Below are 25,081 nucleotides of genomic sequence, written 5' to 3'. Positions count from 1 at the left end.
ATGATTTTATTAACTTCTCTCAGAAATCCACCAATCTCTTTCTTATTGCTTTTGTTGTCACCATTACGCAATTATGCCTTAATTAGCATTTTCAGAAGTGCCTGAAGATGGAATCATAGTTCCAATGGAAATACCTCTTGAACTTTAGCTTATATTTTAATATTTTATATTTTTGATCTATGTGATCCAATGAAATCAAGAGATCCTTAAACTTCCTTGAAATGAACAAATTATGTGGAATGTCAATCTAATAGAATTAAAGAGTTCTGAAACAAGTAGGACTTGTATCACATTTATATTCTAAAAAAAGACCAATCAAATGCATTCTAGTAAAATAAAGGAAATTCAATTACAGAAAACCAGAAGCTTGCATTATCAGCAGTCTAGTGTAATCCCATGAAACAGGAAGAAAAGCAAAAAAGGAAATGTTCTTTTTAACTGTTTTATAAGAATATTAAAAGTTATTAGAAAGAAGAATACTTTAAGTCTAAAGAGCTATTAAAACCATAATGAAGTAATTCTCTACTTTTAGAGCAAACTTTTATATTTTATTTTGTCAAAAAACTTCATAAACATTAACCAAGACAGGTCTAATCATCCTTTAGCTGAAGATGAGAATTTCTTTAGTAGGCCTTATGTTGAGGCAAATCACAGAAACTTATAGGTAGAGATGCTTAAATCTCAGTGAGTAAAAACATTCATCTTGCAAACAACAACTAAAAATTTATTAGAACAGAATTTTGGGCCTTTCTCAGATCCAATATACTCAGATGACTGCAGAGAGCATGAAATATCCTGGGGGAGCAGAGCCAACAAGGTTTGGTTTTCACCACATGGTTTTTTTGTAAAGGCTGTTTGTAGGCAAGTGCCAAGGAATGAAAGTAGGCTCTTATTGCTTTCTTTCAACTGGGAGCATTAGCCTGGCCACTAATTTTCATGAAAGATTCAGGAACTGATGACCAATGTTCTTTGAGCTGTCAATACCATCACCAAATATAGCAGAAAGCAGCAATTTGTGTGAAAAGCTTGCAAGTACCTCTTTACATGAAAAGAGAAGAGAACAGATATAAGGAAACCAGAAGTGAAATATTGCACAGCCAACAATCTGTCAATTGAAGGTTCCTTGGGTCAAAATATAAGGAAGTTTAAACTAACAAATAAAAAAAAAATTGGTGTGTACATAGAATAGGTATTGCAGATTAAAATTAAATAAATTCTTTCTCATCAGACAATTAGCCACCCATTAGTAGTGAAGGTCCTACTCTGGGGGACAATTCCTCTTTGAGTCTATGATTGTGAACGTACCAAGGATTGCCAGCACAGTGCTGTCCTTCAGGACTTCCATGGAACCTGAGCACACGAAGTAGATCGCTTGCAGGGCATCCCCCTGCCGGAGCAGGTATTCCCCAGGAGCACAGAAGGAGGTTTTGATGTGCAGAGACAGAGACCTGAGGCAGCCACGACTGGCACACGCGAAAAGGGAGAGCTGCAAAATCTCCTTGTTCAAGTGCATGGTGATGTCTGAGCGCAGCTCGTCTGGAAAGTCTTTTAAAAGCTGTCCAAAAGAAGGGAAAAAAAGATGAAAAATGAAAATTGCAAAATAATTTGTTTCCATTTTTGCAGAAGTGGCTTGCTTTAATGGTGCTGCATGTCATATTGTTGCAAATACTTCCCTTTGATTTTTCTTATTCCCTTGTTGAGACATAGTATTTTAAGAAATTTTAACACTGATAAATTCCAGGAAAAACCTGAATAAACATATGCCTTTTACTATTGAAAAAAAAAAACCCACAAAAAGCCTCACCAAAAAAAAAAAAAAAAAGAAAAAACCAAAAAAACCAAAACAGGAAAAAAAGGTCAACAACACTGTAGGAATTTCCTCTAATGCACAATTTAAGTTTGTCCAAGTTCTTCTCTGTGATAGAATACAGTAGGCTGTGCAGGTGTACCATTGTATACAGTGACATATAAAATGAATAGAATGTAATATTACTTCTATAGTAAAACCACTGGAAGAAGAATAACTAGAAAAAACACATGCATTGAATGTGTTTTTCTTCTTGTTTTTATTTTCATTTTTCAATAATGTAACTGAACACTGAAGGAGGGATGGGAAAGGAATGGAGATAAGGTGCATGTTCAATGGAAGAACCTATGGAAACTAGATGACCATGAGGCCTCATTTCTGTCTTTCAAGCTGCAAGCCCAGAAATATAGTTCTGATTTAGTTTGTGTGGCGTCTGAACAATGCAATCAGCCAATGCTTGACCAGGTTGGGCTCAGACAAGGAGTTTTACCCATAGGAGGGAAATATTGAAAAACTGATGGTGTCTCCAGGAGCTGTGGTTGTAGTACAGCAGTCACTCACTTTCAGTGTGACTAAAGGTACAGAAGGTACAAAAGCTGAAGGTGATCATTAAACACATCTAGAAAAGCTTTGACATCTAAGTAATTTTTGTACCTTTGTAAATCTTACTAAGCTTCTTCTGTTGCTAAGATGCTGTTGAAAATCCCATTCTTCGTGCTGTGCAGCACACAAAAAGAATTTATCAGGAAAAGAATGTTCCAAACCCCAAATCTTTCTGCTTATTTCCACATTATCTTTAGAGACCACTGAGTTTTATAACACAGATAACAAGAAATCTGAAGGCAGTGCTCCATTCAAATAATACTCCAGCAGAGAGAAGCCATTATTTCTTCTGCAGGACAGTAACACATAACCTGGATAAGTAAATTAAAACAAGCAAGCACAGACACCACCAGAAATCTGTCTTTTGATTTCACTCTCAAGCAATATTTAAAAATGTGGTAATATAAATTACATAAAAGTTCAGGCTAAATCACTTGTTTACAGTATTGTAATAAATAAGATGAAGGAGGAAGCAAAGGGCATCATAGTCCCTCCTTTAAAAAGGACCTGAAATCCCCATGTAGATATTTTGTTTAGTGAAAGACAGAGCTACTCATTATAGCATTTCTGCTGGCATCATCTAAAAGGTTTCTGATGAATGCCTTTCAGCATTTGAGAATCACAAAGGACTGAATTTCACTACATTGTCTGATGTTTTAGGCCTGCTTTTTCAATTGTGTACCCTCTTTCTGGGATAAACCTGGTTTATTTTTAGGCATGATTTTCTTTAGTATGTAACTTTACACAAAACACAGCATCAGAAAAGAAAAATTATTCCCTTCTTTGACTCATAGTCATAGTTCATAGTCAAAACAATCAAACAGAAATCCCTCCTCATTTGGTTACCTCGTTGGAATCAATTCCATTATTGACAGACCACGTGGTTTGGAAATATTCAAGCATCCTTTGCTTTAGCTGCTGTGGCAGGTGATGGACCCGTATAAAGTCCTTCAAATCCTTTGTTCTTGTGTGATAAAGGGACCATCTGGAGTACATCCTCTGAATTATGGCAGTCACATTGCCAAACACCAAGGCGTGCATCAGAGCTAGGAAATATAAAAATTGCATTTAATGTAGAGTGATTTGCTGATGAATAAAACTTAACATAGGAAATAAAGAGTATCTTCACAGAGCAAAAATTTTCTGATTGAGAGATATAAGAAAACCTTTGAACATAAGACTCCTTGAGTAACGGTATATTAATACTGTGGTATAAATATGATTTTTCATTCCTGGTGTTTGAGACACTGCAAGTCACCGTCATGAGACAGGGTAGAACAACAACTTATTCTGTATAGTCAGGGTACTAACAAAAGAATTAAGTCCATAGTCTAAGAGAAAAGAAAACAGAACATAGAATCATAGAATGGTTTGGGTTGGAAGGAACCTTAAAAATCATGTAGCTCCAATCACCACACTGCACTACAGTCACTACTGGTCTTTGTAAAAAGTATGGGAAGGAGCACATGTAAACAGGTATGCTCAGAAAATGAGACACTAATAATCAGTATGAAAACTAGACTCAAATGGTCAGTTGGAAATTACACAGAATGTAATAGATATCAGAGAACTCATATAAATAAAAACAATCACTAATGGAGACCATGGGTAATGGAATGAGGTTGTAAATAACATTTAAAAATGTACCATATTCTGGAGGAGTTATTTTAAAAAAAGTCAGAGAAAAACCCATTGTAAATAAGAAATTCAGGTTAAAAAAAACATTCAAAGAGACAATCTGATTTCTTATGTTGCTTGACAGGGTGAAATGTGATTAAAATCATTCTGACATCCTGGAGTTTGTCTACAATTAATTATTGGCTTAGGAATAAAAAGATCAGATGCAAAATTGAAGAAATATTTACAGATATTGGTCATCTGAGTTTGTGCAGATATGTGTTTGCTTATTTGAGTTGGAAAAATCACGGTTAAATTGTCATGTGATATTGATCTGATGTATAAAATATATACATCTACAAAGTGTTTATTAAAAAAAGACTAAAAATCTTGTTTATTTCTCCAAAGAGAGATTTCTCCATAGTGCTTGTAGGAAAGCAGACAGGCTTCTCAGAGTGACAAAGGAATTGGTTTATAAACAAGACAAATAAGTTGTTGACCGTGTTTGTCACTTTACAGAAGTTCAATGTGAGAGACATGGAGGAATAGGAGGAGTAAAGGATGCACTTTAAAATGGTAGAAAGAGTTAGAAAATTCTGTAGTTTGAAGAGATGGATAACTTTTACAGGCTGAGAAAAATGGAAAGGAGATAGTAACAATATCTATGCCCTTATTATGTAGGTAGTGCAGAAAAACAGATAAAGAACTGCAGTGTAGAAATAGCAGAAAAAAAAAAAGAATTATGGATGTAGTAAGAATAGTAAGCCTAACTGGAAATTTATTTCTAAAAATAATCAGCTACTTCAACTAGGTGTTGTCCACAATGGTGCAGTGAATAGCTAAGTCACTAATGTCAGAAGCTAGAGCAAGAAAATGCAAGGGACTGGTATAATACTGGATACAGGATATTGTATTAGAAATATGACAGCTAGGTATGAAACAATTCAGCCAGACACAGATAAATAGGTTAAATAAATAGTGTAACCTCTTTAAGGATGCAATAATCAGTTTAAACAGGGGGAGAGATAAAGCATGAGGTGGTGTATGAATGTGAATTTAAGACTCACATGAGATGTAAGACTCAGACTCCAAGGTTAGGAGCTGGTCAGTGTAGAGATCTCAGTGATGTTGTTATAGGCACAAGTATCATCTAGAATTTTATCATTATGATAGAATCTGTCATTACCTATATACATTGGAAGGCAGCTGCTTCTCATAATGACAAGCTATTCTTGGCTGTGACAGGCATTAGAATTCTTTATCAAATAATCATACACTTACCCTACTTTCTGTAAGAAACCTCTTACACTTCTGTCTAAACTCAAGTAGGACAAGTTCAAAACTTCCAGGAACTGTATTTCATAAAGTGGCCTTATTTTTATAGATATTTTAAGTCATATTTTACTTGCTTAGGGAACAAAGGAACCTCTGATCCCAGATAGGACTGGAACTGCTACAGTTGGCCTTCAATCTCTTAAATACAAAAATACATATTCCTTACTGAAAGAAGATGGAAAGTACAAGACAGAACAGGGTATGATCGCCTTCTGGAGGGCAGATTTGATTACTGTTTTATATATGATGGGCATCCGAGGAATTTTGGTTACATTTTAATAAGTAAATTTTCTTTCCAACTTTAGGAAGACATACTGTATTGAACAAGATCTTTTATCTTCAGAATATATATACTTGTTGAAAATTTAAATTTCAAATTTATGCAAAATAAAAATTAATGTGGATCAGCTAGTAAATATTAAAAAGATATTCTATATACTATCCATTACACCTGAAATTTCATTAACTAATGGCTTGGTCAAAAAATCTGAAAAACTTACATCAATTTTTCTCAGAACATCACTTTCCGTTAGGGAATTTTGAAATTAAATATCAGCCAAAACTATATACTAAAAAAGGTTTTAAGAAATGAAGAGGTTTCATGTCCCTAAGCATACAGATTAGCACTTTATTCCTAACAGAGTTTTCTAAGGCATGATCACCAATCTTCACAGTATCATTCTAACTCCTTCCAGTTTTCTTGATTTTCCTCAGTAATATCTAAAATATATTTTCTCAAGAAAATACCTGCAGGTCAGCCTGCTCTGCCTTTTTTTGCCTGGACATGTCTTGTTCACTGGATCCTTGCAGATACAATTCCATTCTCCTACCTGCTTGTCTAAAACCAGCTTCATCTTTCAATCATCAGTTCCCTCCTACTCCACTCAGTGAACTGATTCTTCACAGTTTATTCAATTTATACAAGCATATTACAAGAAATAAAAATGAAATGTTTATAACTGGACTAAATAAATTTAAAGGATACGTCAATATTCTACTTTATTATATTTATGAAAGTTCAGCCACATTAAATGTTCATCATTGCCTTACACGGGAGATCTCTTGATTTCTTGATAGAAATGAAAACTCCTTCCTTCATTCTAACAGATTTTAGGTAGTGAAAGCCCCATGGAACAGAGACCACAGTGTATTTCAAAACTATAATTTTATTCAACAGCCAAAAGAAATTAATAAACTGCTTTTATGTGGTTTTTTATGTGGTTTTGTGACATTGTCAAAACCAAAATTATATAATTGTTGGATGATTCGTTATTATTTCTTTTCATTTTCAGGACTGAGGAAAATGAAAATAATTCACTGAACAATTTTTTTACCACATAATATTGCAAATACATAGTTTACAGGTAATTCATCATGTTCCCTGATTTTCAAGTGTCAAATACGCAATTTGACAATTCCAGGAGAATTTATCCTGCAATGCTGACTCCCAGGGCTTTACTGAATAGCTCTGGAGAAATATCTACTAGTATTTCCAGAACAACAAAGCCAGCAGAAGGCAAAAGAGAGGATACTGTCTTTCATCACCATAAGAGAACAAAATGTTAGAAATATATCTGCCTAAGAGAGTTTATCTAGTGTAAGCCAAACAAAGTTGTTTCCTTCTTTTGCCATTTTAAATTGAACTCATTAAGCTTTCCTCTGTGTTTGTTTGGGGTTTCTTTTAAGAAACTTAGCAAAATTTCAGCTTTTATTTGAATTTTTCCTACTCCTTGAAAATGCTTTACATGACACAGAATTGTACCTACCCCCAATCAGCATTGTGCAAATGGAGAAGATCTTTTCAGCATTAGTATTGGCCGAAACATTTCCAAAGCCAACACTGGTGAGGCTGCTGAGAGAGAAATACAGGGCAGCTATATAGGCACTTCTGATTGATGGGCCTCCTAGAGTATTATTCTCATAATAAGGAGATTCAATTCGTTTTCCTAGCTCATGAAGCCAACCTGCAAAACAAAGCATGAAAAGAGTTACTTTGGAGTAATAGTGATGCCACCATGAAAACTGTACATTCTACTAAAAAAACAGTTCTCAAAGCTCCCACAAATCTACTTAAAAGACATTATATTCTTCACACATTTCCAAGAATAAAAAGAACATTAAACTGTTGGAATTTATGCAGCATATTAAGTATTGTGTCTCTGCGGTATTTATTTTTATGTACAATTTTTTATGATAAGAATTGCATTTCTTCATTGAAACCAAGTGGTTATGAATTGCATATTACTGGTCTAATTAGATTATTTATAAAATCCATTAAGTCACTAAAAAGAAAAAATCTTCACCTAATAGCACTGCAGCAACAATGCAACATCATTTGATTCTTTCCATTAATTAATGCTTGGAAAGCTTTTTGACATTCTAAGACTAAATCATTATAATAGTAATTACATATTCAGAGCTTTTCACATGTTTCTTTTTACAGTAGAAAGGATTCAAATAACTAAACATAACTTACAAACCAGAATTAATTTTCAAAACATGCTTCAGTAAGTATTTTCTAAATTGTTCATTTAATCTTTCCTTTCATTTTGATAAATGACTCCATGTGTGCCAGAGATAGCAGAATTAGCTACTGCCTCAGATATTTGAAAAAAACAACAAAGCAACCCCAAAGCAGCAATGCAGGAAAAAAAAAATGCAACTGGAAAACACAACCTGAATGAATTACATAAACACAATACTTCACAAAAATCAAGACTGAGGAAAAAAGAAGAATAAAATCTATTTGTGTGCCCAGTTTTGCCTGTTAAACAGCTTGCTTGGGAGATTGGAAATCTTTATTGGGTATACAGGGAGAACTGCCAAAAGAAAATAATCCTGGCAGACAGAGTTTTAGTTTAAGAAAAATTATTTGGGGGTCTTCCTCTTGTAAGCTGGGACCTGACAGATTGAATCACCTTCTGAAGATTATTTTCTCTCCACTTCAGTCAGCATCAATTTGGATGAATCCAAATATGAACTGGGGGAAATCTCATTGCACAGAATGCATGCAAAAGCAGGGGGTAGATTTAAAGTATCTGTCCCAGCACTTCCAATTCAGTTGGGAAAATAGTCAGTGGGAATTCAGCACCTAGAGTAGACCTGCTGAGGCATGGTTGCTCCCATGCTCAGGTCCAGGCTTTCTGCCATGCTGTCCAGAGAAAGCTCAGTGGAAGGGCTGGGAAATGGCAGAGCAAGGTCTGGCCATGACCCTGCTGATCCACTCTGTGCAGAATTTGATCAAAAGCATGAATGAAAGAAATCTGCATTGTCATACGATGGCAGCACTGAGTAGGATGTTTTACCTTTCCAACAGACAAGAAAACATATGAAAATCTCCTTGATTTTGCCTGGATAGATAGTATTAATCAACTGGGGCTATCTTATATTTGTGGCTCCCAATTATTTAAAATGAAAGTAGAGAAAAACAGGAAAAACAAAGAGAGAAGCCCAGCTTACTCAATACCAGTCCTCTATGCACTACTGTTTTTCTGAGATTACAGTACATTTCCCCAAAAGTAGTGTGGTCCTTCGTAAGGCAGATTTAATTCCTATATTTCTATAGTAGTGAATATAATCACAAACATTAAAGAACCTAAGAAAAACCTAAGAAAATTTCTGGCAGGGAGGAGAAAAAGTTTAAAAAAGTCAGTCTAAATCTAATGTAAAGTAATACAATCGTAAAGCTCAGGATCAGCTCAAGATTGTTTCAGGTACAAAACTGAAAGAAATAAGTTATTTTAAAGAACTGTAACTGATATGCCTTTTTTGGAGAAAATTTCCTGCTTTTGAGTGTTCTAAAAGCCACTGATTCTCAGCCTTTGTATTTCCATTTTTCTCACTTTTCATGCATTTTCATTGCTATCCAGGAAAGGTGGATGACTGCATTCTTTAACTGAGAGATATATGGGAATTGGTTTCTCCTTTACAACTCACTTTGTGTTCAAGGTTTTCATTCAACCCTACTGAAAAATCATTGTTCCTAAAACCTTAGTAAAACTAAGGTATAAAAATAAGTGTCTACATTGTGTCAATCAGTAGAAATCTATAATATTTCTACAAAATTCTACTATCAAAATACCAGTGCAATAATTTTACAATTTCTAGCAAACACTTTTGGCCAAGATACCAGTATTTGAGATGGGTTTAGTATTCAGTGTCTAGTTCTGTGGTATAACTGGAGGTCAGACAAATCATCTCCTCAGTAGGATATATAGCTTATCACTGAGCTAAAATAGCAGCAGTTAGCAGTGACTAGCAATTCTTAAGAATTGCTAAAATAATGACCACAATGTAAAGCAAATCTGTAAAGTGAATTTATTTAGAGATTTAGATGTGTGAGAAATTGTGTGTCTGAAAGGGAAAACCCCAAAAATACATTCCTCTGACTTGTAGATGAGACCATGTTTACAGTTTCTAATTTCTATTTTGGTTGGCAGAAATTATCCTAATCAGGAACTTCTGAAAAAATTATATAAAGTGGTGTTTCAGCCAGAGTATATAAAATGCTGCAATACCTCCCAGATCAAGTTTGCTTCTTGTATTTGCTGATCGCACCGCATTTTTATTTTTTTTCAGTTTCAGGGAAGAGATAAGATACAGTTGGGTGCAAATACTTTCACCAGCCAATGGAAATAGTCATGAGGTAGCATCACTGACTAGTGCCTTTTCCTTTTCTGTTCCTGTAGGTAACAGCCCTAAGCAGATTCTCCAGCAAGCTCGAGTAATTAATTTCTGCCCTCAGGGAAGAGGAGAAAAATAAATATACCTTGTAGTCAGAGGGAGCTTCCTAGAATTTAGCATTATGAATCTTGTCTGGTTCAGAATTAGCATTGTCTTGGTACAGTGCTCTGACTTTGAAAATATTTCCAATTAGCATAATTAAGAGGAAGACCTTTCAAAGGGAAAAAGAGCACTTAAGTAATCAAGTCCCATTGGAAAAGTCAATAGGAATTGGATATCTAGCTCCATTAGGCTACTTTGAAAATTGCTGTAAGAATCTGTATTGAGTTTCATTTACTTATATCTGGGAAGTGCTCAAGTATCAGCAGAAGCCTAAAAAAGCATTTAAACCTCCATAGATGACATACTTTTTAACTGGATGTAAATCACATTATTTCATTTTCTAGACATCCAGAAAATCAGTCCTTCTCCTGGCTTGTTTTTTTTTCTCTGCACTGAGTATGTACTCCTTATAACACTCCTTATAATTTGCAGCTTCATTGTTTAGGACTACTTAGATTTTCCTTTTATGCCAGACACTTAACATAGAAAAAAAAACTGTCTGGTACTTCAAAAACGTAGAAAATAGTTGCATTTTCTAATGCATTAGCTAGCCGTAGCACTTATTTTAAAAGTAAGAGAAACATTTTGTTTTCTAGTTAAAAAATAGACCAAAAGCCTCTGGTTTATTCTGCACTACAGTGTCAGGAAGGATAAAGAGGTATGGATAAGGAGTGCCACTTAGAGCATCCCTAAATGTTTGAAAGCAATAACTGTGATGAAGCTAAAAGAGAAAATGATGAGACAAAGGCTGAGCTTCTCTCAGATGATTACACATCAAATTTAGGGATTTCAAATATTCCTAGGAGAATTGTGAAGGTAGAAAAGCCTGTCTACTCTCTCAAAATCACTCTTTTTGGATGCTTAAACAGTATTTAAACCTCATGCAGTGTCAGACCTTGCTTGGCCCTTTCATGCTAGTGGGGGGACAGCCTATACTATGCTGATAGTGGAAAAAAATGTAGTGAGAAATGCTAAAAGAAAGGCATTAACTAAAGGACACTGTAGATTGTCTTTAGTGAGCATTATTGTTGTTAAGGAGTATGTCTGAGGCTGAGTTTTGTTTTTCTGACTCAACTGGAAAGAATTAATAATAAAAAAAATTGTCCTGGACTGAAGCACATGCAGCCTTCTGATATAAATAGGTTTCAAGAGAGAAATTGCTATCTTATGACTACTAATGTGTATTGCAGTGACCAGTTTAGGGTCATTAAGGAGAAGACATAAACTATACAAGAGAAATTAGATCCTTCACCACTGGAACACATTTTTAATTTAGAATCATCATGTAGCCTGAGAACTGTGTTGGTTCCTACTGCAGTAGTCCCTGATCACTGCTGATAGTTCCTAATTTCAGACCTAGAGCCAGGCAGCCAGGAGCTTTAAGCTTGCACAGAAAGCACACCACCCTTTTATCACAGAGTAGCACCCTCTGATCTACAAATAAATATATCAGATTTCCATTTTAAATGGGGGAAAGATGTTCCAAGTTTCTATTGATTTCAGTCAGCTAAGATTTCCAGTCGTATCCATCTCTATGTTTCTCTGTATTAACCTCCACAAAATAAACCTTATGTCAGAAAAATTGCTAAGAGAGAGCAAGTAAGTGAATTTTCTTCTTTTTAGGCAAAAGCACCTGTGATTATAGTTTCTGTGATTTTAGATGTCCAAAGTCACTCCCCTCAACTGTTTGTGTTGCTTCTTCAGAATGCATCATACTTAAAGTTCATTTTAAGAGGGGAGGCCAGAGCTGATATATTTGAGACAGTATAATGAATTCATTTTACCATATCAAACTCTAATTATCATTCTCTAGACATTAAAACATTAGCTTTGCTTTTAAAATTTCTTCCAAATAATTTCGAACAGTTAGTCTCTAGATGTTGCTGACAGATATAATACATTCAGAATCTAGAAATGTATAAGAAGATGAAATCATTTTACTTCTTCTTGTGTGTATGACTGCATTATTGAATAATCATTGCCTCTGTTCTCATGGTGATTACTCAGGTTCTTCAGAAGAGTTTCAAAGCCTTTTTAATCCCTGTCTAGCCAAAATGTTTTTGACATGTGAAACTTTTCCCTGCTAAAAAATTTGTAGTTTTTCTCCAGACTATTAATAGATCACATAGCACCATTCCTACTATTTCACCCTGTGGAATTTTGCTGTTACTCTTTCACTGTCACAAAACCTGATCATTTGTTTACAGGTTTGATTTATGGTGGAGCTTTTCCTGTCATGTTAGGGGAGGCTCCAAGGTACCAGAGCAGATGGTTTTAGGATTAAAGCACCCCAGAGATGACAAGAGCAATCATACCTTCAACCACTGCTTCTGGAGGACTGTAAATGTGCCAGATCCTATTGGACTGGGTCAATAAGTAGAACAGGAATCAGGCTTTTTCTTTCACACAAATTAGGAAAAAAAAAAAAAAAGACACTACCTCCCCCCCCCCCACACACACTTCCCCCCCCTCTCTCCCCCCCAAAAAAGGAAAAAGAGCAAGACACATCCTGAACATGTGACACAGCTGCAGATTCTGAGAGTTTGAGCACACATGCTCAAATGGCAGAACTGCCACACTAGTAAAATAGAGGACATGAATTAATGTTCTTTTCAAAATGAAGACAATAAATAAACATTATCTGTGTGTAACAGGACACCAGAGGTGTGTCTATATGATATGTCAGCAAGTACAGGAACAGCCCTGGCCAAGAGCTTATATTTGAAGAAAATTAACTGGCATTCAATATAAGTAAAAGCTAATTAGCAATGCACAAAATTTAAGCTAGAAGTATTCAATATTAGTACAGCAGACATAATCATAATGACTTCAGGACAATCAGGAACAATTAGCATTAATCTAGTTCCCTTGAACTTTATTCTGCTAACACACTTTCCTGCAAAGAGTGGACGCCTTAAATGAGAAAGAAAACAAATATAATAAAGACAATAACATATTCTCAAGTACTGAGACTGCTTAAAAATGTTAAAGACACAAAATAATTTATTTAAAATACCTCTTATTTTAGCTTTGTAAAGGAGTAAAGAAATACCTACTGCAGTATTCAAATTTTGTGGAGGGAAATTTTTGCCATGATGTAGAAAAGAAGTAGGTTTAATTTGGACTATGTGAAACCTAGTTTTATCTCAGCTGTCTGCATGAAGTCCTTGTGGGGTGCTCTCAAGGCTGCCCTGTGTGGCCCTGGGAGCAGAGCCCAGACACCAGCTGTGCTGACTTGGAACTGCAGCAAGGATGGGTATTAGTGCTTCAGATCAATGCAAGGCAGGGGTATCTGCCCTCCACAGATCATAGCATTGCCTTTCTCTCACCTTTGAAACCCATTATTTCTGTACTTTAAAATCTAATTTATGTCTATTTTAGTATTTCCCCCCATTTTTGTATGTTAAGGTCATAATCCCTGGTAAATTTCTGGTGCATTGGTTGCATCAGCTAAATTTGTACAAGCAGATTATACTTAACCTCTGTCTGAGTAGATTTTCAAGTGCCAAAATGTGGATATTACTTTGATGGAAACTACACAAGATTTTCTACAGGCATATAAAAAAGTTTATATACATTTACTTGATGAATGTGCGCATTACAGACAATAAGAAAAAAACCCAAACACCTCAAAACCTCCTTTAATATGCAATCAATGAAGAGAAAAATAACCTCTTTTGTATCAAGTACTCTATGCCTCTTTCAATTCAGCAGATAAAATTTTCAGCCAGGAGAGGACAAATTTTATAAGAAGATTTTATGCTTCTGACCTCAGATGTTCACCTCTTTAAAGTCTAATCCCTAAACAAAAATAGAGTCTTCTTTCATGCAAGTGCTATAGTCATATATTATTTAAATATCCCTGTGAAAATATTAGCAGGATATTTTTTGGGAGTTTGCAAACAACGGAAATTACAAAATTGCAATATTTTAAAAGTACAAGTGAAATAGTTGAGAATTTCAAAGCCACATAATTCTTAGAAACAAACCAGTATGAGACACCTCTCCAAAATTATGGATGAGGATCCGCCAGTAGCAACCTTGAGGATCATTGTCATACTAGAATTCAGGTGAACACTAGAAATGAATAGATTCAATAAATATCCCATTTGATTTCCATTGCAGAGAAACTGCATAGAGTTTTTATTATATCTCTTCCCAAATTAGCACATGAAGTGAGACATGGTCATGAGCCAAAATCCAAGGCACAAACACACTCCTAATAAAGATGACAATTCAGACCCTTGCATCTACTTTTTATTTATTTGTTTGTTTATTATAATTAGTATGGATAAAATTTAAAAAAATCAGGGGTTGTACATATATTGAATGAAACTGTAACCTTCTGCCAGACTTTGGAAATTTTGCCACTGTTTTTGAGAGTCTGTAACATCATCCATAGAAAGTTGGATGATGAACTTGGACATAATGTAGTCAGAAGAGAAAAATGATTATAAAAATTAGTTTCCTATATTGCTCATGAGGCTTGGACATGAAGATGCACAAACCTCTGTAGTCAGAGATAGGTTGCATGAATACCTGCAGATCTGGTTCCTTTTGAATGCCTGCCTTACCCCTTGCAGGTACAATAATCTGCCTTCTCAAGATCCTTAGGGAAAGTTTTTGACTATCTACAGGCATACATTGAGACAGATGTTTTTAAAATATTTTCAAAACCCATAGAGCTTTCCAAACTAAACATGTACTCCTTGTCGGTTTAGAGCATTTTTAGATATGAGCTTAACCTCTGTCAGGTCTACCAAAAGTAAATTTCAGTTGAAAAGTGAATTCTTTTATAAGGCTAACTAATACTCTTTGTAAATAAATTGGCTGTTGTATTTCTAATTGAATATATACTCAGAAGGTAGCATTAAAAAATACATTTTTGAGAGCTTTAACTCATCTAACTTTGATGAAGTCATAACAAGATACTGACCCATTGTTCCCACTGGAAATGAAGTTTTCATGGTGAAATAAATACTCAATGGACTAAGTGGTTTCAGCAGGAAGAGGAGCTCAGTCAAGGACTTAAAAAAGGGAAAAAAAAAATTCTAAGATCTAAGATCTAATTGCAAACACAGCTGATCCCACAGAAGTGCTGAAAACATGAACATTTTGCCTTAATTATCTGATAAAACCTGTAAATTGCAAGTATCGTTATCTAGAATAAAAAAATAACATTTCTCTTTTCTCAAGGTAAAATTGATGCCAGCTTCGAGTTATGGACATAACTTCCTCATAGGAAGTAATTTCCTGTCATCACCAAGGTGTGGTCTGCTAAATAATTTACATTTCATTTAGGTTAGCTATAAGTGCAAGGAGAGATACTTCCTATGGGAAGCTTAAAATCCACCCCACTGAAGGCACCATACAAATTATGATGCAATTTCCAAAGCCTCTGGTTGATTACTCCTGGGCACATTCATGGCTTAAAAATAATAGAGCAAAAGGTCTGATATTAAATATCTGCAATGATAGCATTTTATTAGAAAACAATTTTGGAAAGCTATATTTTATAATATTTAGTTAGCAACAAGTTAGAACAGTCTATATCTACCACCTGTTGCAAAATGCTGTATAAACTCTCTACAAAACACAGTGTGCATGAATTACCAACAGCTTCACACATTTCAAGCCCTGCACATTTCTAGCCAGCATCTAACTACAGTTGATTCGTTAAATCTTAACATTTCTAGATGATGTTCTATCTTCTTTTGTCTGCAAAATAAAGTTTTGTGCTTTTACTTTTTTTTTCTACTGTGAGGAGTCCCTGAGGAACAGTCTAGATGAAGTTTCACAGTCAGAGCTGTAGATGCTGCTTAAAGTTGGTAGATAATTCCTGTGAATTAGCTGTTTATGATATGACAACATGTGAATGTTGTCTTTCTGGAGAAGATACCTCATGCCTACAAGTAGAGTTTATTCTGGTGACAGAAGAAAGAAAGGATAGGTGCTGGGAGAGATATCCCTTTGGGCAAAGCTCCAAGACAGAACCCAAAAATCCAGGTAGGGCTCTGCAGGAGCACAGAGGTTATCACCTCCATAAGGCTCTGGGTGAGCTGTCCCTCTCTCCCCTATGCTGCCTTGCTGCCTCCTGAGGCTGCAGATTGCATCTCTGGGACATGCAGCTGGTATTCTGGTATTCTGTGGGTGGCTAAACAAAGCAGACAGATCTGTTCCTCACACTTATGAGGAGGACTCCAATATACCTCTGTACCAGTCCCACAATATAATGTAGTAAGGATTCCTCTTACAGTAGAGATACATTTATTCCAAGGTAGAGACCTGTCTATATTACATATAGGAGCTGTGTATAAGGATTTTAAGAGCTGACTCAGCACACCTGAAAGGAACTCATTCCTCTTGATATTTTATGATAGTTCTCTAAACATTTAGACTTACTGTTGCAAAGAAGTTCCACTGTACATGGTCAGTGCACCTGCATTGCTGCAGAACTAGGTCATAACTTCCTTCAGCCTCATTTATCAGAGACAGTAATTTTAGAAAAGAATGTTCTTGAAACTCTTTTCTGTGATAAGCTAGTACAGCCCTTCACAACAGTAATTTGTCAGATGGCTGTTTGAATATGTGGGAGATGATTTAAATCCCTCTTGCTTTTGCAAGTCAGCAGTTTACTCTCTTCCCCACACCATCGAATCACAGAATCAATTGAATTGGAAAATACCTTGGAGATCATCAGGTCCAAAGAAAGAACAAGATGCAGAAATTTTCAATATCAACTTTCTGCAACAGTAGCAGACAATACATGCAAAGCACTTAATACAATTAACTATATTTATTAAAATATTTATTTTTGCTAGGAATAGTTTACAAACAGCTCTAATGCCATCAACATACTTGAAGTGAAGAAAAACACCTTTTTATTTTTTAAAAAATATCTTGCTCTTTTCTCCCCAGTATATATTTCCTAGAGTCTTACACTAAAAGAAATTAGTAGCATAAGTAAATTAACTACTTTTGTTGGCAATACAGTATAATGTTAATTTAACTTTTAGATTGCAGCAAAACCATCCAAATCTAAACATATAGGTAATCTGTGAAATAAAATTGTAAGACCATAATCGTGTGAATATTATCTATTTTAAGGAAATGCTCACAGTGCCACTGCAGAAAGAGTTTCAGTATTTAACATTACTGCTCTTTAACTGGCTGTTGCTGTCCTTTTCCAGGCTATTAAATGCCTTGCAGCTGAGTTTGGAATTAGACACGTCTGTGCTGGTCGTCGATTCAGTGCAAAGAGCATGTCCATCTATGCCCTCTTTGCTTCCCTGTGCTCCATCAGTCTGTACCCATCTGGTAGAGCTTTTCTTATCTTATATTTAGACTGTAATATCCTCTTGGGCAAGAGCAGCCTTTTTATCCTGTATTAATTCAGCAACAGAGACAAGAGGGCCTTGACCCATAAGTAGCATCCCAGGTGTTTCTGCAATAAAATTTACAGTAATGGGATTTTTTTTCATGGTGTCAGCTAAAGAGTTGAAACCTGTTTTGCAGCTTTATGTGTTTGGAGTCCAAGTCGTGCCAAAAAGGTTTTGAGCTACTACAGTCAGGCTATTCACATCTTTTTAAAGAAATAAGCACTTTCCTCCATCAGCAATACAGATGACTTTAAAATGAAGACTTTATTATCAAAATATGCCAAAATCTCCCACACAACAAAGTCTTGCAGAATGTAAGTTTTAAAGTTGCTGGAAAACTTTCTGTCTAAATGTGTGCAGCATGGCATAGTAGGTAAATTAAACTCACCTCTGCCCTGCTGATCTCACCTGTTCAAATTTCACCATCAGAAAAATATAGAATAAAGTCTTTCAGTTCTTATGACACTTTCTTAGTCCTAAGAGTTAGTATATTAAAGTTCTGACTTAGAATAGGCAAATAAATTTTCATGAAGGCAACGACAATGGTAATCAATATCTTAAAATCTTTGTAAAATAAAATATTGTTTATTTGCAAGAGAAAGATATCAAGATGACTATTTTTTTAGCAAATCATTGTGATATGCTATTTCATATTTTCATTCTGTTTATTTGCCAGCAGTCTGCAAGAGTAGAGCTGTTTAATTCCAGACTCTGCTTTTTAAATCTGAGTAATGCAAGAAGTGGTCCCTGACAGGTGGTACCCTCCCCTCTCATGTGGTCTTCCCAACTCCAGATATCAAGCTGACTTTCAGCACCTACTACCTGTTCAAATGCAGTTTCCCAACTTGGCAAAACAGGGGCAGAAGTCTCAGTGCAGAAACTGCTCCGTTTTGTAGGTCTACTGCAAATGGAACTTAATTGCAGAATTGCAATGAAACCATGCTAATTTCCATCTGACTGGCTTGCATAATTGCACAGGAGATGAAAACAGTATGGAGTTCAGTTTGGGTCAGTAGAGACTGCTGCAGTCTGCATGACATCCATTTCTCCTTGTCTTCTCTGTTAATACCATCCATGCTGCTTAGATAACAGCTAAGTGTGTTAACCCTCACTACAATCCTCTCCTTGCTTGCTCCACAGATTTTACAGCATTGTCTAAATATTCTCTTCTGTTCTTATCTAAGGAGCTACTGTATTCTACAGGGACCTGCCTCTGACAGGCAGCAGTGTGATAAATGGTATTAGCACTTTATTTGCTCTTGCTTTGTCTCAGTTTTTTATTTCTTGATTCTACAACACAAGTAACATTTTTCAATTCTTTTTTTATTATGTGCCTGTTGAATCAAGGAAGTTTAGATCCAAACATATTTGGCTTTTGTGAGGGGGAAATAAACAACAGGGGATATTTTTAACTAGATTATATCTAAAGATAATAAAAATATCCCAAGAATTTGCAGTGCAATAAGGGCTTGATATAAAGAAAGAGTAAAAAGTAAAGAAGAAAGGTGCTGCCTTAATGGAAAAGCAAACATTTTTAAAGTTGATGCAGTTCTGAAATAATATATCTGCCTCTGCAGACACGACAAGGCTTTTTGAAGTGTGTGACATAAGGGAATCCTAAGCATTAGCATTTTTATCTCCAGCTCTCTTAAACCTGACAATGAAAAACAATCTAAAATAATTAGGTATAATTACTCTTACAGAATGTGGCTTGTGTAAAACTTTACATGCTGCAGAATTCATTGACATACTCTCTCAGCTTCACATTGGCTTCTTTGGCTGAGAGCAGTTACTAGGTAACTTTAACACTGTCACCTGAAAGTACAAATTGAACAGAAATATTTTCCAGGGTTTAGGAAAATGGAAGAGAGACTGGAAAGAAAAGACTCTTGAATAATTTCCTCATTTCTGTACAGAAATGATTTTCTATTCTGGCAGCAGAAAACTTTTTATCAAGCACCTGCCCTGGTAAAGGGCAGGGAATAAAGGATAAATAAATAGAAAATAGTAATATATGCAAAGGACATATCTAGATTAAAAATTTAAGGCATGCTTGTGCTACAAAAGAAAAGAAAAGCTATTTTAGTCATTATGGAATGTCTTTGGAATGCAACATGGCATTTTAGCACCCTAGGATTTCCACCTATGTGATGGGGCTGAGAGGCAGTACAATTACCTATTGAAGCAGCTGCTGGAAAGATTTAAAAATACATAGCAAAGGCTTTATGGGTTTAAACTGGATTGAAAAGTTATAGTTTGAATAGCCAAGCCATGAGCTTTAAAACAGAAGTAGAAATTTCTAAGAAGTCCTAAGAACTTCCTATTACACCAATATGTAAGAGAACTGATGTTTTAACAAATTGTATAGAGCTCTCAAAGGAGGGTAGTGCATCCCTAGAACAAGTTACCCAAACAAGGTTTTCAGGATGGAGCAAGCTGTGTTTGACCTGATTTACTGCACGTGATAGTCCTGGTTCAACTACCTGGTTTAAATAAACCCCAGAGGCAATCTGCAGACAAGGATTCTGCAGTTCCAAGTACAGCAGTTAAGGGTTAAAGACTCTGATGCAACTTCAAACTGATTGAAAAGAGCTTCTATGCACAGTATTTTCAACTTGCAATAACTTATGCTCTCTGGTTCTCCTATTACAGAACCACATGGAAACAACCTGGCATTATTTTACCCCTTGGGACTATCCCCTCTTCTGGGTGTTTACTAGGCAGATTTTTCCCTTACTTATGACACTGAGAATTTCTATTATGGCTGCAGAAATTAGTCCAGATACAGCTTTTCCATGGAGATAAAAAACTGCTTTGTAGAATTAATAAATGATACCTAGGTAATTTGTGGCTCAACACAGCAGGACACTTTGTCAAATCTCAGGGGCTTCATCCACATGCCAGACTTTTACCTTTGACTTAAAAACTGTCCAAAATATTTTTACTAGTTACAAAATCTTGGACATGTATTAACAATAATGTTAAAAATTCACACTCCATTTAATAAGCTACTTTCATGCCTGTTTTTTTTTTTTTTTTTCCTGGGCTTCAAATCCAATAGGGTCTCTCAGTCCTGGGGTATTTGGTGATTGCTCAAAATGATTCAATCATAGGGGAAAGTACAGTGAGTAAAGGAAAATACAGTTTAATCAAGGAACTGAGCCTATAGGAAAGAACAGCAGGGAAGACTTACTAAGGCCCAGAGCAGCTAAAATACAAATTGATGTTAATCTAAATGCAAAGGGAATGTTTCAGTTCGGCTCAATGAATGATATTTTAGTTTCACACACCTGCACCTCAAAAACACCGGTTTGGGTTTACAAATAGGAAATTGAATAATTTCCACAAACTTAATTTCTATGAATATTTTAAAATACTAATTTGTATTTTAAATCCTGACTAGGTCTAGTGTACACTGGTCTGAAATGAGGGATTTTAATAAAGAAAACCTGTTGTAGAATATATATTGATATATATTGGTTTATATTTATTTATATAATATGTATTTAGCATACAAAACAGACAAGAAAGCAGGGCAAGGATTTCAGATAAGACTTTCCTAGATCTTAATTTGTAAGTGTAGGTCTTTACCATGTGCAGACAGGTTTCCACACATACTCCCCACATATGTTCTGGTGAGTACAGTTTTGCACATAAAACTCCCTTGCAGCAGTTAAATTTCTCTGTGTCCAGTCTAACTGACTGACATACAGAAAACACTATGGCCCCTGCTTTTATTGTACTAAGAATAATTAATAACTGTGCTTATCTGCAAATAGGATTTCTTCAAAAGCCAGAAGAACTTTCTCTCATTTCTACCTATTCAAAACTCTAACTCAATTAGAGACAAAAAAAAAAAAAAAAAGTTTTCTTTTATTAATATTTCACATCACAAGCTTCTCCAAATTTGTAAATACTATATAGTATGTAACATCTGAACACATATAGTATGTTACATCAGAATTATTTTCACCATTCAGGTAAGATATCCAGCAGACTTTAAATAAAGATTTTTTTTGTTGTTTTGGAATACATAGTACATTAATTCTATTTTTAAATATTATTTAAATGATTTTATCTGTATTTTTTCTAAGAACACTCGATATAGTGAACCTCAAACAATTCATGGAAAATTTACACATTGCATGCACAATAAAAGCATTACTTTCACAGAGAAGTAAAACTTTTAAGGATTAAAAAAGGCAATAAAATTATTTAAAAGCATTCCAATTTTAGATATTCTCCTGGGATTAAAATTTTCTGTTTGAACTACTTTAGAGTGTTTCATCACTATGTAATGCTTCAGAATTTTGATATATCCTTGTCTTTTTCAAAGTATGTGCAATGTAATAAGTACTGTTTGTAGTCATTCGTAAGATGAGTACTTTGAAAAGTTTCATAGCTTCAAAGTAATCATCTTGTTTGGGTTGTCTAGTTTATTCCTATTTATTGTTTCTGTATGACACTCCAGGGGCTAATTATTTTACATAGTGCTGCAAGAAACCACTCAAAAAAGTTGGCTGAGTCTCTCAGATATTGATACCCCAAAATACTTCACAAGAGTCGTAACCATCAAGTATTTCCTTCAAATAGTAATTAGAAGTGAATTTTCAGCCCTGCTTTCTACCAAAAAACCAAAAAAAAAACCCAAAAAACCACCCCAAAACAACCAATGAAAAAAAAAAAAAGAAAAAGAAAAAGAAAAACCACAACAAAAAAACCCACCTAAAAACTAGATAGGTGAGTATACAGATATTTCTATTCCACACAATAATAGACCTTCAAAGCAGGTATCCCAGGTCAAGAGAGCATTAAAATTTATTTTACTAAATTGAAGATACCAGCATACCAGCACTCATGCATGACAGAAGTATATTTTAATTGTTTTTTTTTCTTAAAGGTGCCTCTTCAAAAACAGAAAAGGCCACAGTTCCAGAGGAACAGGTTCTGTTATTACTAATGACAAAAAATGAAGAAAACTGATAATGGAGAGCATAATGAAACAGACAGGAAGATAATTTAAAATCAAACATTCAGGTAGAGAGATGACAGACTGAAGTGAACAATTGATCACTGCTAGTGAATGATGTGCTGTGCAGTGTAGTCAGCACGATGTTCTTTCTTGTTCTGCACAAGGATTCATAAATCTACACATGTCGGTTCCAAGCTGATGGATGTGTGTTTGGAGCAGTGAAACCAGACCAATATTTTACAGCAGAGCACAGTTCTCCTGGCTGAGATCCTTGGAAATGTACAAGTGCTCTTCCTGGCAGTGAGGAGGGTTCACTCAGCTCTTACAGTGCCACAAACCAAACTGAACTGCTGTTCCCACCACAGCAGACCAGGGTGTGCTGGGCACCTGTGCCCAACCTTGCCATCTGCCAGCACCAGAGCAGGTGCCAGCTGCAGCCCTTCCCAAGACTCCAGTTGGAGTTCATCAGTACTAGCTCTTCAGAAGCTGAACATTTGTTGAAATTACTGGAAGCTGTTTTGATGTAGGTCCAGGCTCAAACACTGGAAGGTAAGTCTGGAATACAGAAGTATTACACCCGCATGCACCAAACATTTTCATCATCTGGGTCCAAAACCTGATCATTCCTCTGTACTACAATTTTACCATGTGTCTTCTGTTAGCGTATTTTTCTGACAGCCCCACTACCTGGAGATGTGTGATCACACAAAATTTCAATTTTCTTTTTTTTTTTTTAACTAAGTTCCTGATCGCCAGTGTTTCCAAAAATATGTTGTGAACATGAGTCTCAGAGGCTGATAATCACACATATTAAAAATATAATTGTTTTTCATATTTCTAACTGTTCTTTGATTGCCTGGATTTAGTAAAAAGTGTTTATGTCGTATTCAAATCCATGTTTTGAATCCTTTCTTTCTATATCCATATTTACCTGCTTCCACAGTACATTCTGAGACTTAATGTAATACGAAAATGTTAGGATTCAAAAGTTAATTATTGCTTTGACAAATTATATATTGTATTGATGAAGAATGTAAGTAATGGCACTGATTTTTCTGATATGATTTCTACTGTTATTTACCCAGTGGTTATGCTTGGTTTAAGAGCACCAGAAACTTGTTAGCTCACTAACATACAATATTTGTGGAAGCACTAGCAGATGCACCCATACTTAAAAATTGTCTTTCTTCTGGAAGAAGGATAACCTGAGTTTTAACCTTAATAAATATACCAATGCCACAAGTATCTATCATCAAGGATATGCTTAAATCTGTACCTTCAGAATTCTTGGCAAAATTGCTCAGGACCTTGTGAAAACTAAAACCAGCTGTCTCTGATTTCTTAGCATAAACTAGGAAAAATCATCCTGGCACTAAAACTTCCCAGGCTGTTGAAACTCAAGAGAATTACAGGTAAATGTCTCTCTTAATGGATATTCCAGCTTGATGCTGACTTACAAAATTCTGACAAGAGTGAAGCTACATGGGGGACCACAAAAGACTTGGACAGAATTTAGAAACCTGAGTTCAAGATTTTAACCTAAAGTTTGCATCTAAGACGTAGGACACCAGCATTTTGGAAAACCCATTTCAGCCAACTTGTGCATCAGGCCAGAAGCACCACAATCTTTACCTGACTAAGACACTTGGAGATTGTCTCCTGTCTGCACTAGGTGGGGATCTTCCTGTCACCTTGTCCTGCGTCTAAATTTACTGAAGAGCTCAGTGGGGAGGGTAGTTTTGTGAATCCAGGCTGTTCACTTCAGTCCAACATGGGACATACAATACCTGAGTGAAAGGCTCTGAAGGCACAGTCTGATTTTCAGCATTTCCTACTGGCACTAATCAGGTGCTGAGCACCTTTTTCTGTACCTAACTCTGCCACTGACAGCTAATTGCAGGTATTCACTGGGAGAGAACATCCAAGTCCTTTTAAAGGCTCTGACTACAAGAGTGCTATGAACAAAGTGTGCGTGGGAAGTTTTATATTGAAGAGTATGTGGTTCAGTCACAACTGAGTTCTTGTTTACAAAAGCTCTGTACATTAAAAAACTAATAGAAAATGAATAAAAACCTGAGATGAAACTTGAGGTATTCAACTGGAATAAAGATTTAAATAGCTGAAGAACAATGCCCTTTACAGACTTGATATTAAAGCTTATTCCAAAGAAAATATTTATTAACTATAAAAACACAGGTTATTTTCTTTATTGCATTTTGCATTGATAACAACCCCTCCATAGTCAAAATTCTGTGTGTTAATGTAGGACTAACAAAAAGTTGTAGCTAAATTTCTGGACAGGAAGGAATTGTTTTTTGAGACAGTGGCACAAATTATACCTGACAGTTTTGATTATCTAAGGGAGCCAGCATCCTGACTCTTGGCCCTCTCCTAATCTCCTCACTGCACTCAAGACAGCTGGGTTTCAGCAGCTCACATGGTTCTCACAGAATGAATGCCTTCAGCAACAGGAAATATTTTCAATATTATCTGTTTCCTGTAGAGACAGATAGAATAATAATTTTCTCATATTTAATAAGAATAGGGGGAGACTAGGAGAATAGTTCAGTATATATTAATACA

The 25,081-nt window shown here is 35.4% G+C and overlaps 1 protein-coding gene across 1 annotated transcript in view; it reads right to left on the bottom strand.

The window, feature by feature from the left end:
* The window catches only part of KCNH8 (potassium voltage-gated channel subfamily H member 8), a gene marked incomplete at both ends in the record, with an annotated part of 170,818 nt that overhangs the window by 35,370 nt on the left and 110,367 nt on the right, over positions 1 to 25,081 (bottom strand). The window contains 3 exons of the mRNA XM_079302228.1: positions 1,306 to 1,555; positions 3,257 to 3,456; positions 7,129 to 7,326. Coding sequence (XP_079158354.1) covers positions 1,306 to 1,555; positions 3,257 to 3,456; positions 7,129 to 7,326 — 648 coding nt within the window. The remainder of the gene's footprint in view (positions 1 to 1,305; positions 1,556 to 3,256; positions 3,457 to 7,128; positions 7,327 to 25,081) is intronic.

The sequence above is a fragment of the Erithacus rubecula genome (genome assembly GCF_903797595.1).
Source record: "Erithacus rubecula genome assembly, chromosome: 3".
NCBI lineage: Eukaryota > Metazoa > Chordata > Aves > Passeriformes > Muscicapidae > Erithacus > Erithacus rubecula.
Note: the sequence above shows the minus strand (reverse complement) of the source record. Positions and strands in the feature narration are given on the sequence as shown.